This window comes from Coturnix japonica, chromosome 5 (assembly GCF_054131305.1).
Source record: "Coturnix japonica strain WE chromosome 5, WE-NBRP24, whole genome shotgun sequence".
In the NCBI taxonomy this organism is placed as follows: domain Eukaryota; kingdom Metazoa; phylum Chordata; class Aves; order Galliformes; family Phasianidae; genus Coturnix; species Coturnix japonica.
The window spans coordinates 22,963,666-22,977,669 of NC_140667.1; the positions used below are offsets into that span (position 1 = coordinate 22,963,666).

Below are 14,004 nucleotides of genomic sequence, written 5' to 3' on the forward strand. Positions count from 1 at the left end.
AATATTACATATTCTTCCTATTAACATTTTGCATTGCAATTGAAGCTGTTGATACAAGATTGCTGAAGAATGAAATAAATTAGTTTTTAACTCGTTTTATATATTTCAAGGCAATCTCTCCTTCAAGAAAAGGGTTTTCTGTTCAACTCCTGAGTCTCACGTATTTCTCCAACAGCAGGATAGAATGACCACACCTTTCACCAGCAATGATTTACTATTTCATACACATCTAAATAACCCTGGAAACATTGACTAAATTAGTGTATAGCATGTGAAATATACTTAAGCCTAATAACTGACAGACAATTCTAAGTGAGTTGTGTTGTGGAAAGCATAACCATTCAAATAAGAATGTCAGACTGAAGGATAGTAATAAAAAAGGAAAATTAAGGAAAATACCAGAGCTTCACACAATTAAGTTATATGCAGTAATGTTTGTCTCTTTATGTCATAGAAAAATGTTTTTTTTCTCCTGCATGTAAGACAATCGTTTGTAGTTCTCTTATATCATAAAATATATCCCTTCCAGGCTATATTTTAGAGAGAAAGAAGAAGAAGAGCTACCGATGGATGAGGCTGAATTTTGACCTTTTAAAAGAGCTAACCTACGAAGCCAAGCGAATGATTGAAGGAGTAGTTTATGAGATGCGGATTTATGCTGTGAATTCTATTGGCATGTCCCGGCCAAGCCCTGCCTCACAACCCTTCATGCCAATTGGTGAGTTCTATCACACTCTGATAATTCCTGGAAAAAAGAGGACAGAACAATTTTCACCTCTTCTCTTCAACCATCCTTACACTAAAAAAGAATGTGTTAGGAAAAAGCTATTCTATACTTAATCAGCTTTTTTCCTTTATCATCTTCCTCTTCTCCATCTCTCATTTCCCTTCCTGCAAAGCACAGAGGTTCCAGTTTCATGAAACTGCTGATGAACATTTAGTTGTTATAATTAGAAGTGTGAGAGTCAAACTGGATCTGGAAAGGAGGAGAGCTAATTGACAGAAATTTGCCCAACCCTCTCAACTTCCCCCACTGCCTTATGGGTGCAAATATCACAGTATCCCATCCAGTCCTCCCTTAATCCTGGCCCCTTCTGCAGCCAAAAGGATAGCTGATTAAGAAAATATTTAGGGAACGATTTTCTATAAATAATCCACCCCTTCGCAGCAAGACAGTGTCTCCTGCAACCTCTGAGCCAGAACAAACTAAGAGAGTCCTCAGAAAGCCTCCCTGCTAAGAGCTTTAGAAAGAAGAACTGAAAAATACAACTGGCTGGACATTAAAATGACAAGAGTTGCTAAAACTTCTAATATCAGTGAAGGGGGACAACCTGCTGAAGGAAATAATGCAAAAGCAGATGATGCAGTGAAGGGGTCAGAAGGAAAGGATGTGCTGCAAGAAGGGTCTTTTAATTCTGGATTTCAAATACAAAACAACTGGTCTGCAAGAAAAGAAGGCAACAAAAAACCATCAAGCGGAGCTACTGAAAAAAAAGGTCCAAAGTTTTCATGGGATAGGTAGAGTTCTACTTGATTAAGGATAAAGCTCATACTTACTGCTTCAGAAAAGAGGTTTGGGGTTCTGGTGGGGTACACTGTGGTTGTGTATGCTCCCAGCTGCCTTCATCTCCTGTTTCTGTTCACAGTCCTTGATTCCATATGAATATGAAAAAATTTGATATAACTACAGAAAGGAAACTGTATTATTATTATTATTGCAGTTACTTCAGGAATTAAGATCAATTTCAATCCGTTGCACAATTTATAGTTCTGTATTTATCTATCAAGAATCTTTTAATATGTAACATCTCTCAAGTTTTTCAAAAGACATTCAGTTTGGAATATATACCTATGCAGAGTGTGTCAAAACTCTAATTCTTAATGATTGTTTTATTACATGCATACTAAACGCTATGTTCCTTCCAGTAATCGCAAATGTTATTTTGAAGTTATCTTTCCATTTGCTTTTTGGAATCAATGATTTGGTAGCAGCATTTGTGCGTATTCACAATTTGGGGTTCTCCACTAATGATTAGTAGATAAGAAACATATTTAAAAGATTGAATCTAGACGCTGGTTATTCTGAACTATGAGATTTCTGTCCTGAAAATACATCAAATAGCCGTATGTCACTGAATTGAAGGTTTTTTAGTATTTTTTTTTCAGATGTCTCTGTTACAAACGAGCGATGCAGAGCCAGTGTTTCAGTAAACACGTAGTCAAAACTTTGAATCATGTTCTTCACTTCTCGATCAAAACAAGTAACGTCAAATGTGATGAATTTTGTCTAATTACAATCAGGACGTAAATACACCATACAAATGGTTTGCATTTGGATTTCCAAATGTCACTGAAGACTTCTGTCGGTTATTTGACTGAATTGCTTACAATTCTCTTTGCTATTTATTTATTTTACTTTCACAGGAACTATAATTACAAACATCTCGATGCTATTATACAAGAACTTTTTTGTTCTACTCCCCATTACAGGAATCTTATGCCACACTTCTATTAAACGAAGTATTAGTAGTCACATTTTACAACTGAGCATCAGCTAAATTCACTTCATTAAAATAGCAGTACATAGTTCAGATACTAATCATAACTTCTACAGCCTTTGAATTCTGACAGTAGCATTGCTGTTTCTCAGAATTTACTTCTAAATGTTGCCTTACAGCTCCTCCAAGTGAACCAACACACTTCACAGTGGAGGATGTCTCCGACACCACTGTTGCCCTGAAATGGAGACCCCCTGAACGGATTGGAGCAGGGGGATTAGATGGCTACATAGTGGAATACTGCAAAGATGGATGTAAGTAAGCAAAGCCAGTGGCAAATAAGTATTATTAAAATACTGCAGTTGCAATCATTTCACTGCAATATTACAACAAATAACTGCATCCAGTACCACTCAATTTGAACTCTAACCTGTGACTAACACCCTTAGCATCCACCAGCAGATTTACCTGACACAACACTGAAACCACGATAGTCACATTGACCATATCCTCATATTCACAATCATCATAAACTATGGTAAAGGAAAATACTAACAAGAATAGTAGTGTTGTTCTATAGTTGCTCTTATACTTCTGTCGTACTCAAATTGTGTATTCTCTAAAACCAGTATAATACCATGATTGTAAGGAAATTAGTCAAATTTGCAAGTAACTGTTACTTCTTGGAATACCTATGACTGCTTCATATCTGCAGCATTCAATGTACTGTATTATGATGCTACAAAATAACACTCATTTTAAAAACATAGATCAACTAACAAAATTATTTCAGTCACGGAATTTTCTCTGACAGGAAACTCAACTATCAAAAATCTAAGCAAGGGTTTTAACAGGGTCTAGTTTACCCAGAACTCACTTCTAGTCTTTAATGAGATATCAGAATCCTTAAGTCACTACACTAGAAGCATAATTTTATTCGTAGTATTTCTATGATATTAAAGAAACTTAGTAGGCCCTACAAGCTCTGTTCTACAGCATCAAATGAGAAAGTAAGAATATACTCCAAAAACTTATGCGTTTTGGACACCCACAGAAAATAAACCTCAGGGAAAAATAAATTGAGGCTTTACTTTCTAGCTAAAAATATTTCCAAAATGCTCCCCCCATCTTCTGCTAAGAAAATAAATGTGGAGAAACCCCACTGCCCTGAGCTCTGTGAAACAGAATGCTGAAGAAACAACTCAAAGTTGATCCTGTACCCTTAGACTGAGAGTTCTCTTCCAGTTCAGTGCGTTCCATTCTAAGTGTGGTATTGCAAGTTGAACTCGCGTTACCTCCACACAAATTTTCTTTCAGTTGTATAAAAGACATCAGTTTGGAAAGTTAATAAACTACTGCAATCTAAAAATCCTCTACTTGCAGCTACAGAATGGACTCCAGCTCTTCCTGGCCTAACTGAGCGTACTTCTGCACTGATTAAAGACCTGGTCACAGGTGACAAACTTTATTTCCGTGTAAAGGCTATAAACTTGGCTGGTGAAAGTGGAGCAGCAATAATCAAAGAGCCCGTTACTGTTCAAGAGATCATGCGTGAGTATTTACATTTAATAAATCTCACTTATCTATTGTCTATGGTCAAAATTCAATCGTACACAACACATTAAAATCCTGGGTCTGACAAGGCTGTGCTGCCTTCTGAAAATAACCCCCAAACAGTTCTGTCAGTTTGACTGAGAGCTAAAAACCTTCTGAACCTGAGAATATTGCCATCCTGTCCAGCTCTTCTATTTATAAAGCATAGCTGTTAAAACAAAAAAATCAAACTTTAGAACTATGTACTTCTCACCTCAGATAACATCACTGTCAGCATTTAAGGGACCAGTTTTTAATATCTGGCTCTCTGCTAGAAAAGCTGTTGTATTACTGCAAAACAACCACATTCACAGAGGCAAGAGGTCTCTTCAAATTAAAGTAGTTATCTGAACTTGATTGTTCTGGGTTATTAATTAACACCCTGTTTATCACCCAGTAGTAGAGGATTACAAGTCAATTGACTGGAGTCCAAAAGATAAAGAGCTGCTAAAAATGGATTGCTCAGCCTTGACTCACACAAAGTATCTGCCAGAGTCTCACTAACAGCAAGATGACTCTGTGTAAACGAGAGCTGCAATGCAGCTCAAAACTAAATGGACATGATGACAGGTACTCCAACTGTTGGTTAATATACTCTTCTAAAAATGACTGAGAAAAGACAAAGGGACACAAGGAGAACTTAGAAAACTGGGGACTGGAAGAAAGAGCATGCACTGCGGTCCTTCCTTAGTTAGTGAAGAGGAAGGAGCGCTATGTTACTCCACACCTTCAACCCCAAAGTACTGTAACTGAATTACTATAGAGAGGTAAAGGCAATTCACCGATTGCTCTACATTCTAAGTCCATAAACATTTCCAAATAGCAATTTGCAAGTGGCTGTAGTAACAACAGAGCAACAGTTTAATCATCATCAATAATTACATTTTCAATCCAATATACCCCTTGTTCTGTCTACTATCTGATAAAGTTCTCCAAAGAAATGAAATCGACACAGAAGGTTCACATCCAACAAAGGTCATCCAAATCTGCCATTCCGGATGCAATACTGTTTCAGAAGTTCCGCCATCAACACAACCTGCACTGTTGTAAATATATAACAGATTTGCTAATAGATCTGTATCTTGTAGCCAAATACATCTGAAAATGCTTAGAGAATTACCTGCTTTGCAACCATAAAAGCAGTCTACCCCATTTTCTTATGCTTACAAGTATCCAAGCCCTTCCTCTTCAGTATTTTGTCCTATTTGCCCTACAAGTAATATTTCAAATAATCAAAGGCTTTGTATTAACATACTACTGCTTAATTGCAGAACGTCCCAAAATCTGGCTGCCACGCCATCTCAGACAGACTTTGGTGAAGAAAGTGGGTGAGACGATCAATATAATGATACCTTTTCAGGTTTGTACTGTTCTCTATTTACTCATAGGTATTTGTCGTGACTTAGCTAAAGTATTTTCCCTTATGTAAGTTCCCACTGCTCCACTTGTTGAGCAGTATTAAAAATCACCCTACTATCAGAAGGGTTTCTCATTTGTTTTTCTTTGTTTGGTTTTACAGTCCCAGTTGATTTTCTTTGTTTTTCATAATCCTTCCTCTTATACAAGAAAAGTTAACTACTGTAACTGTAGGGCCCTTTCTTGTTAACCACTCTTCAGTTATGTAAGCTTGTTTAAACTTGTAAAAAAACAATTAAACTGATAACTTTGCTGCTTTAATGTCTGAAATGAAGAAAAAAAAATACCCAAAATTGAGAAGCTGCCCCATAGGCAGAGAATCTGATAAAGTTTAAGGGGTTATATTAAAAACATAAGACACAAATATATCACTGCTTTCCTAGCCTCATAACCTTCTTGCTCAGGACAAGCTCGCAACTGCGTTCCTCAAGTGCCAACAGTTTATTCCCCTCCTTCCCAAGCAGTCCCAGCTGTATGTGCTTATTTCCCTGGGCCAGCACAGGTACATGTTGTAACTAATCCAGAGCTTCACTTAACTTGAAGTATCATTAGCTGTTGCCAAACAAAGTGGATAAACAAAGAGCCTTCCCTAACTTCTTTTCAGTGAGGAGACTGAGTCAGCTGTATTTTACTCTGCCACTAGTTTTAACAAAACTGTACTAAACTGATCTTAGAGATTTCTAGTCCACAGCCTAATTTAGCTGAAATGAACCAACTGATTCTTAAATTATTGGAGTGGCTGGTGGACAGGCAAATCACAAAGGCATAGACTTCTCCTAAAAAAAGATAAGGGAAACAAGCAATGCTAAAACCCTTCCATCAACACTAAATTTTTGCCAGGAAACAAAACCAGAATTTTAATTAATGAGCTTTTCTTAATTAAGGAAAAAAAATTTTTTTTCCAACCATTCTCAAGCAATTAAGAACTATTAAACAACTCTTAATACTTTGAAACTTCTTAAGGCACTCAGAACTGGGCATCTTTCAGAAAAAGCATAGCAAAAATCACATTTTGCTATTTCTATTTTTTAAAAGTCCTTTTCATTGAACGTTGTTTAGTGAGGAAAAAAAAAACTAAATAGATAGTTACAACCTTCAAATTACAAAGAGCTTAAGTTATAAGACCATGAATGACGGAACACAGAACAGGACAGTACCCAGACAAAGCATAAGCCAGTATTTTCTATTACAATTTTTTCACAACTCTGTCAAAACTACCTGACTTCTGTGGCCACTTCTTACTCACTTAACACTGTATTTGTATCAAATACATTGCCATGGTATCCTGAGCTAAATTCTATTCCCAGTTCTACACAAACTTTAGATAAGAATGTAGATAAGAAAAAAAACAAATAAACGTGCAATATTACTACTAACCTATGCCCTACTTAAGCATCAGGCAGGTGGAATTTCTGCTGAAAAGAGAGGAGTCAGCATATTCTTACACAAAACTCATCTACGTGGGCAAATGATTGAAGGGGTATTACACATTACTAGTGTGTACGACTCACATTATGACTCCTTGTGAATCATTTATATGTGAATACAAACATGAAAAAGCACTTAAATTTATTCTTCACTATCAGCAGACTTCCTCTGAAGCAACTCTGGTGTGCTATTTATCTCCTTTATCACTGTTGTCTCAGATTACCTATAACACATAACAGAAATATAACCCTCTGAGATAGGTATTAGAAATGCGTTTTCTATCTGTTTATGGTTTTCACAGCCTATAAATACAAGACTACATGAAAACCAACACTGTGAATGCTTGTAATCTTTGGTTACCACTCAAAAAAACCTATAACGCAAGTAGCTGATCAACCACACCAGAATAGCAGCAGTTGCAAAGCTTAATTTATAATTGAGATACCTCTCCCAGTCAGCCAATGAAAAGGGATACCTTACAATGTTACAATTTCTTGTAATCATTTTTACCAAGATATTTAGGACCAGATTCTGTGCTCAACTTATTACATCAAAGAAGAAGTACTCAATCTTGTACTCAATCAGTCAGAAAAACGAGCCAAGTATTTGTCTTGACATATCAGACACTTTAGCAAACAAAACCTTAAAAATCTTTTTACTTGTATGGAAACTCTACTAAAAGTGAAAATAAAAACCTACAACAGTCTAAAAAAAAAAAAAATTTACTTTTTCTCTTTAGGGTAAACCTAGACCCAAAATAAGCTGGACAAAAGATGGTCAAGCTCTCGACTCCAAAGATGTGGGAATTCGAAACAGCAACACGGACACAATCCTTTTCATTAGAAAGGCAGAACTTCATCACTCAGGAGCGTATGAAGTCACTCTTCAAATTGAAAATATGACAGATTCAGTTGCAATAACAATTCAAATCATAGGTAAGAACCCGTCAACATCACAAAAAAGCAATGTAGTCAAAAAGGCACAGATAGTCATTGATAAGCTGAGCAAAAAGTATTTTAATGTATTTTCCTCAGAACATCTTACATCATTTATTGATATTAGACAACTCTAGCAGTCTTATCTGCTTGACACTCCTAACAGCTGGACAGATAGTCTCAGTGCAGGACTAGATATTTGTCCTTGTTGGCACCACCTCACCCTACTTGGCTAGAACCTCTTCCTTGCCCAGACAGTCTCAAATGATTGGCCTTCCTTAGTGAACAGGAACACAGGTTATTTCTTATTTTTACTCTCACTGTACCTGAATAAGGTTGTAAAGTGCATAATAAAACTGTAGCAAAGAGAGAAATCACACTCGTCATAAAATTGCTGTTCAACTTTAAGGAAGAGTTTACCTTGCCAATATCTACTGTGTTGCCTATACATTTCAGTAGGCTCCAGGCATCCCAGGAAAGTTAAAGAGGGCATTTGAAAACTTCCCAACTTTCCTGTTTATGGTTTCAACTTCACATAAATGGAGTGTACTGCTGTGGAACAATTACAGATTGCTATCAAGCTCTATTTTTACCCTGCATGGGAGGAAATGACAACACTTTCAGCTCCTGAAGCAGAAGCTAAGGTGTTTTTTTTTATGTCTCCTCTGCAGATAAACCCGGCCCTCCTCAGAGTATAAAACTGGCAGATGTTTGGGGATTTAATGCTGCCCTGGAGTGGACACCTCCCCAAGATGATGGTAATGCACAGATCTTGGGCTACACAGTCCAGAAAGCTGACAAAAAGACAATGGTAAGAAGCTGCATTAAGTCCTTGCATTGCTAAGGAGCTCTAACACCTTCTTACTTAGGAACACAGACACTTATTGAAAACAGCTAAACTAATGACCCTCAATCGTGTGTCCAGGGTGTCCTATGGTATGCCAAAGGCAGATGAACATTTAAGAATATAATCTAAAAGGAGCCAAAACACTAAGTGGAAAAGAGAAGCATACACAGCCTGCCCCATTTCTGGTGGTAACTGAAGCTGTGAGGGTGTTTTGAATCACATTTTTAACAAATACAGAGATAATCTGAAGGGGAGGGAGGAACTCAGGGCTAGGCATCTTAAGGAATGTACTGGGACAAGCAGTTTTGTTAGGCAAACTGGAAAATGCCCCTCTCAGGGAAGGCCCCATCAAGTTGATGCATTCTCACCAGGCTCCCAAATAGAAGTAGGGTTAAAACGTAAAGATTTTTTTTCTTGTTGTGTTATTGTTTTTCCCAAAGTGAAAATATTCATACAACCACACCAGCCAGAAAATAGAAGGATCAGATCAGCTGATCTTCACAAGAACATCAACATTCATTAACATTCAGTCCTTTCCTTGTAGCAAAAAACAATCTCTCCATATAACATCTGACATCTTACAGGTATCTCTCTAAACAGTGCAGTTTTGTTGCAGGAATGGTACACTGTTTATGACCACTACCGCCGTACAAACTGCGTAGTGTCAGACCTGATTATGGGAAATGAATATTTCTTCCGAGTCTTCAGTGAAAATTTGTGTGGATTGAGCGAAACTGCTGCAACTACCAAAAATCCTGCCTATATCCAAAAAACAGGTAACATTTTCTATTAAAAACAAACATAACAAAAGCTTCTAAGTACCAGAAATACAGTTGTAAATGAAAAGCGTAATACTACTTAGATGCACCATCTGAGGTATTTTCATTAATTAGTAACTAGCACCTACAAGGCATTTTAGCATCAGCAGCCTTTATCTAGGCAGACTTCTGTACAAACTGAATAATTTTGCAAAAAATACTTGATCAGACACTTTTCCTGAAAATAATACAACTGTGGGGTTACACTTAGATTCCAGGGTTAAAAAGTAAAGATTTATGTGATGAAGACTACAGACACGGTTATCACATTTTTAACATAAGCAGGAATTCAATCACTGGGAGAATCTTTCAACTAAAGCATTGTGCTTTCAATCAAACTCAATGTTAAAACTTGCTGCATCATTACTGTCAGTGTCATCAATGTCACACAGGTAAAATAATGTGGCAGTTAGGTTGTATGCAACTCATCAGAATTGAAATCAGTTATTACTATTTTGTTTCTTTGAATTGCAGGCACCACTTACAAGCCACCTAGTTACAAAGAACACGACTTCTCCGAACCTCCCAAATTCACCCACCCTTTAGTAAACCGGTCTGTGATTGCAGGATACAACACTACACTCAGCTGTGCCGTGAGAGGAATCCCCAAGGTACAAAATATATCAAGTATCATTGATGCAGACACAAGACAAGATGCTGCTTTGGAATTCATGCCAGTTCAGTATAACTAAAGTAACTATATTAAGGAAAAGTACATGTCCCTGAATTATCACCCCATAGAGTTAATGGCTGTACACAGAACCAGATGTACAGGAGTATCTTTTTGACTTCTTGAGTCATTTTGCAGTTGTTACGCCTCACCCAGTTCACCAAACACAGTAAACAAGCAAGCACAGCACAGGTAGAATGGGGCAAACAAGTAGGTAGGCAATGCAGCAAGGGAGACAGAGGAGAGGGAAGAGAATGGTTCGCAGCTTTATGCTAACCTTGCAATTTGGAAGGTTTTGCTTTTGTTTTAAATCTCATGACAATACTTTCTCACTCTAAATTTATTTGTTGAAGTCTCTGAAGAGAGAACAAAACAATGTTTTTTGTTTGAGTCAGGAACAAAAAGTAAAAACTGTATCAGCCAGGAGTTAAATTAAGGTTTGTCAAAAAAGGGAAACAGACTTTTTGACTGCAGTGAAGGAATTTACCACATTATGATGTAATCTTCTCAGAAATTTAAATAACAAAAAACTAAATAAATAAGAAAGCAGTACCCCTTTCCTTCCCCCTTCTGGCTGCTAATTTACACCTCTTCTCCATCTCTCAGGCCAGAGCAAGGATTTGATAGCTATGAAGCAAAACACATAAGATCGCTGCTAGTTTAAATTAACTCAGGAAGCACAGTCACATAAACAGCTGCAAAACGACAAAAACAGCACAGAAGAAATGAGAGCAAGGGCAGACAGACAAAATCCATTTCCCTGCAGCTGCCTCAGGCTACATCCATGATGTAATTACAGTGCTAGCACTGATGTGCCCTCCCAGCGATCTGACCCTTTTGACTTTCTGTATCACTTCATTATGTAACATTTTAACACTTCCTATCTTACAGCTGCTCAATACAGCAGACCAAGGCTTTAGAGCCTTCCTTCCACATTAGCCCAAAAGATAGAGCCTTCCTCCTTCAGCACTCATACTCTTGAAGCAGCTTTTACAGATACATTTCTGAACTCACATTGCCCAAATTAACCATAATGAAAAGCTCTATACCTAAAGCGAAACTCACCAACAGGGATTTTTCAGAGTAGCTGATGTCAATGCAAGAGCTGCCACTCTGAAAAACCACAGGTTATTAAAGTACTTTAAAGTCTATATCAAGCTCACTTGTACACACAGTGGAGAAATAAACAAGAACAGTTTGACCCCTACATATGTTTTTCATTTTAAAAATTTCATTTACAAAAGTAAAAGACACTGGAAGCAAAACACAACGACTCCAATTGCTACCAAACCAACCAGCTGAGCAGGAACTTGATTTTGAACACTAAAATTGCTAAAGATGAGCCAAGTGGTTTGGAAAATCCTTTCCCAGTTTTAAACAAGTGGCCCTTTCCCATATGGGCCACATTCGATAATTCCACTCATAATCTCTGTGGTTTTATTCACTTTTTGTAAGGTACCTGAAGCACTGAAAATACACTGATATGCTCAGTGAAATAATCCCTGAAGGAATGGATTTGTAGCCAGTGCAGGGTTTAAGTTACATTAACTTGTGATACAGAGCTATGCATTCTACATGTTGAGAGCTAAAGAAAATTCTTAACACTTGGCTTATTAGCTTCACGAGTTTGTACTTGGAACAAGCAGGGGCTTCTTGAAAAACAATTAATGTTGCTGAGCACTGGACAGCCCTCACAACGCATACACTTTTAATGGCTAAACTAACATCGTTAGACCAGCAGTAAGTTTCATTTTCTACCACCTTTCTTAAAATTCTTCTTTTGTGTCCCTCAGCCAAAGATATTCTGGTACAAAAACAAAGTGGATCTCTCTGGGGATGCCAAATACCGCATGTTCAGTAAACAGGGTGTGCTGACCTTGGAGATTCGGAAACCCAGTCCATTTGATGGAGGCTTTTACACCTGCAAAGCTGTTAACGAGTGTGGTGAAGCCGAAATAGAGTGCAGACTGGATGTCAGAGGTAACGAGATTAACTTTGCAGGGAAAAAACACAACAATAACTGTACTTTAAAAACAAACAAACCATTATTGTAACACCATAACATGATGGAAACTGCAGCAACAACAGCATAGTAGCAAAGTCCTAGACTGCAGCAAGTAAGGATATGCTCAAAAAAGTCAGTCTTGGACACAGAAACAAAGGAAAGAATCTGCCTACCTTTAGAAGGCCTCAGGTACACAGGGATCTCCAGCAAAACTCCCTCACCTCTGCTGCCAACACTGAAATAAGGTCTGGGAAGGGGTGGGTCCTGGCTCCAGCCCTTCCAGTCACTCAGGAGAATTACATGCACCTGAGCACCCCGGGTTGGTCCTGCCTCCCACCAGGTGCTCAATCACTGCTTCAGGCCCTGACCTAGCATTTCCACTACAATTGTCTAACATCATCTGAATTAATCTACATTTGTTAATTATGCACAAAAGCAAGATGGTGTTTTTCAGGCTAAACTGTTAAAATATAATTAAATTACTTGCTAGGCAATACTGGGCTTAACATAGATAACACATTTCTGAGCTGGTGTTCCTAAAGGAGACAGCACAGGAATGGAGGTCTATCAAGGAACACTGTGTTGTGTAATTGTTCTAATCTGGTGAGCCATACTCTGCAATGGAAGTTTGAATTTCCACACTATGACTCCAAAGTTATGAGCTGTTAGATATACGTAAGAGGTAACATATGCTACATTGCAAACAGTTTCCAGGTAGACATTGAAAATTTGTTTAGCACCACAGTAAGGAACATCAACTTCATATTTGACAGTATGAACCCATATAGCATCGCTCTAAATGCTCATCAGAGTGAGTTGGCAAAGCGACCTCTATTAACAGACACTGGTGGAGATCTGTCTTCAGCACAGAAAGCCTAAAGATATTTCTACACCACTTAGTATTTCACTTAGGGTGCAGTCAGGGATGTGAGCCCAGCACACCCTGCAGTGTGGGGTCTGAGATGCTCACACGAGTCTTGGAAGTTGGCAAGGCAAATCTGCTGAACTCAGTCTGAGAGCTCTGAGAACTTCAGCTGATGTGCGTGGCCCGTTAATAAGACACATACGCTACATTCAGTTCAACAGTAACCTCACGTACTTCTGTTCAGTGCCACAGTGCACATTGCCAAAATGGCTCAGAACTTATTTTCATCATCTTTCCAATTCTGCTTTAGGAACATTAACATCTCCTTAGGACAACCACAAATAAAAACTACTAGGACAGAGATTCCATATTTATGTTTCAGCAACAGGTAGCACACCATGGTTTTATTTTAAAATTAGCTTCCTAATAACACCTTTCTTCTCTTTTTTTCACCCCCCCCCCCCCCCCCCCCCCCCCCCCCATCTTCCAGTACCTCAGTAAGACTCTGAATCTCCATTCATTCACGCATCAAGGTATGAATCCAAATAATTCAGCTGGATAAAGGAACAATGGCTGCTTGGTTATCTATAAGATTAAACAGTGTTTATTTTTGTTAGGCCTAATGGAATTTTCATAATCTGGGGTCACGTGCATGTTCTGATTTCCATTTGTAATTACCATGTGATCACACTCTTGCAAGACAGTTTGTCTGGGTATTTTAAGTCAATATTTCCCAGGTCCCAACCTTCACTACACTGTGGGCAGTGTACAAGCCCATAAAACTAACAGAGCACTTCGTTGATTCTCTTCCTTAACTCATTACAAGCATCTCCTCTATGAGACCATTTGCTGCTTATTAACATGAAGAAAACTATCATCAGTAATGTGTGTGCATTGCTTTAACCAGACGTGGTTAATCTTAGGCTGCA

At 38.0% G+C, this 14,004-nt stretch overlaps 1 protein-coding gene across 1 annotated transcript in view; it reads left to right on the forward strand.

The window, feature by feature from the left end:
* Positions 1 to 14,004, forward strand: part of MYBPC3 (myosin binding protein C3) — a 49,014-nt gene that overhangs the window by 33,297 nt on the left and 1,713 nt on the right. Inside the window, exons 25-34 of the mRNA XM_015864288.3 lie at positions 530 to 718; positions 2,678 to 2,812; positions 3,882 to 4,049; positions 5,363 to 5,451; positions 7,675 to 7,870; positions 8,542 to 8,681; positions 9,334 to 9,493; positions 10,010 to 10,146; positions 11,999 to 12,185; positions 13,566 to 13,608. Coding sequence (XP_015719774.1) covers positions 530 to 718; positions 2,678 to 2,812; positions 3,882 to 4,049; positions 5,363 to 5,451; positions 7,675 to 7,870; positions 8,542 to 8,681; positions 9,334 to 9,493; positions 10,010 to 10,146; positions 11,999 to 12,185; positions 13,566 to 13,576 — 1,412 coding nt within the window. The 3' untranslated portion in view covers positions 13,577 to 13,608. The remainder of the gene's footprint in view (positions 1 to 529; positions 719 to 2,677; positions 2,813 to 3,881; positions 4,050 to 5,362; positions 5,452 to 7,674; positions 7,871 to 8,541; positions 8,682 to 9,333; positions 9,494 to 10,009; positions 10,147 to 11,998; positions 12,186 to 13,565; positions 13,609 to 14,004) is intronic.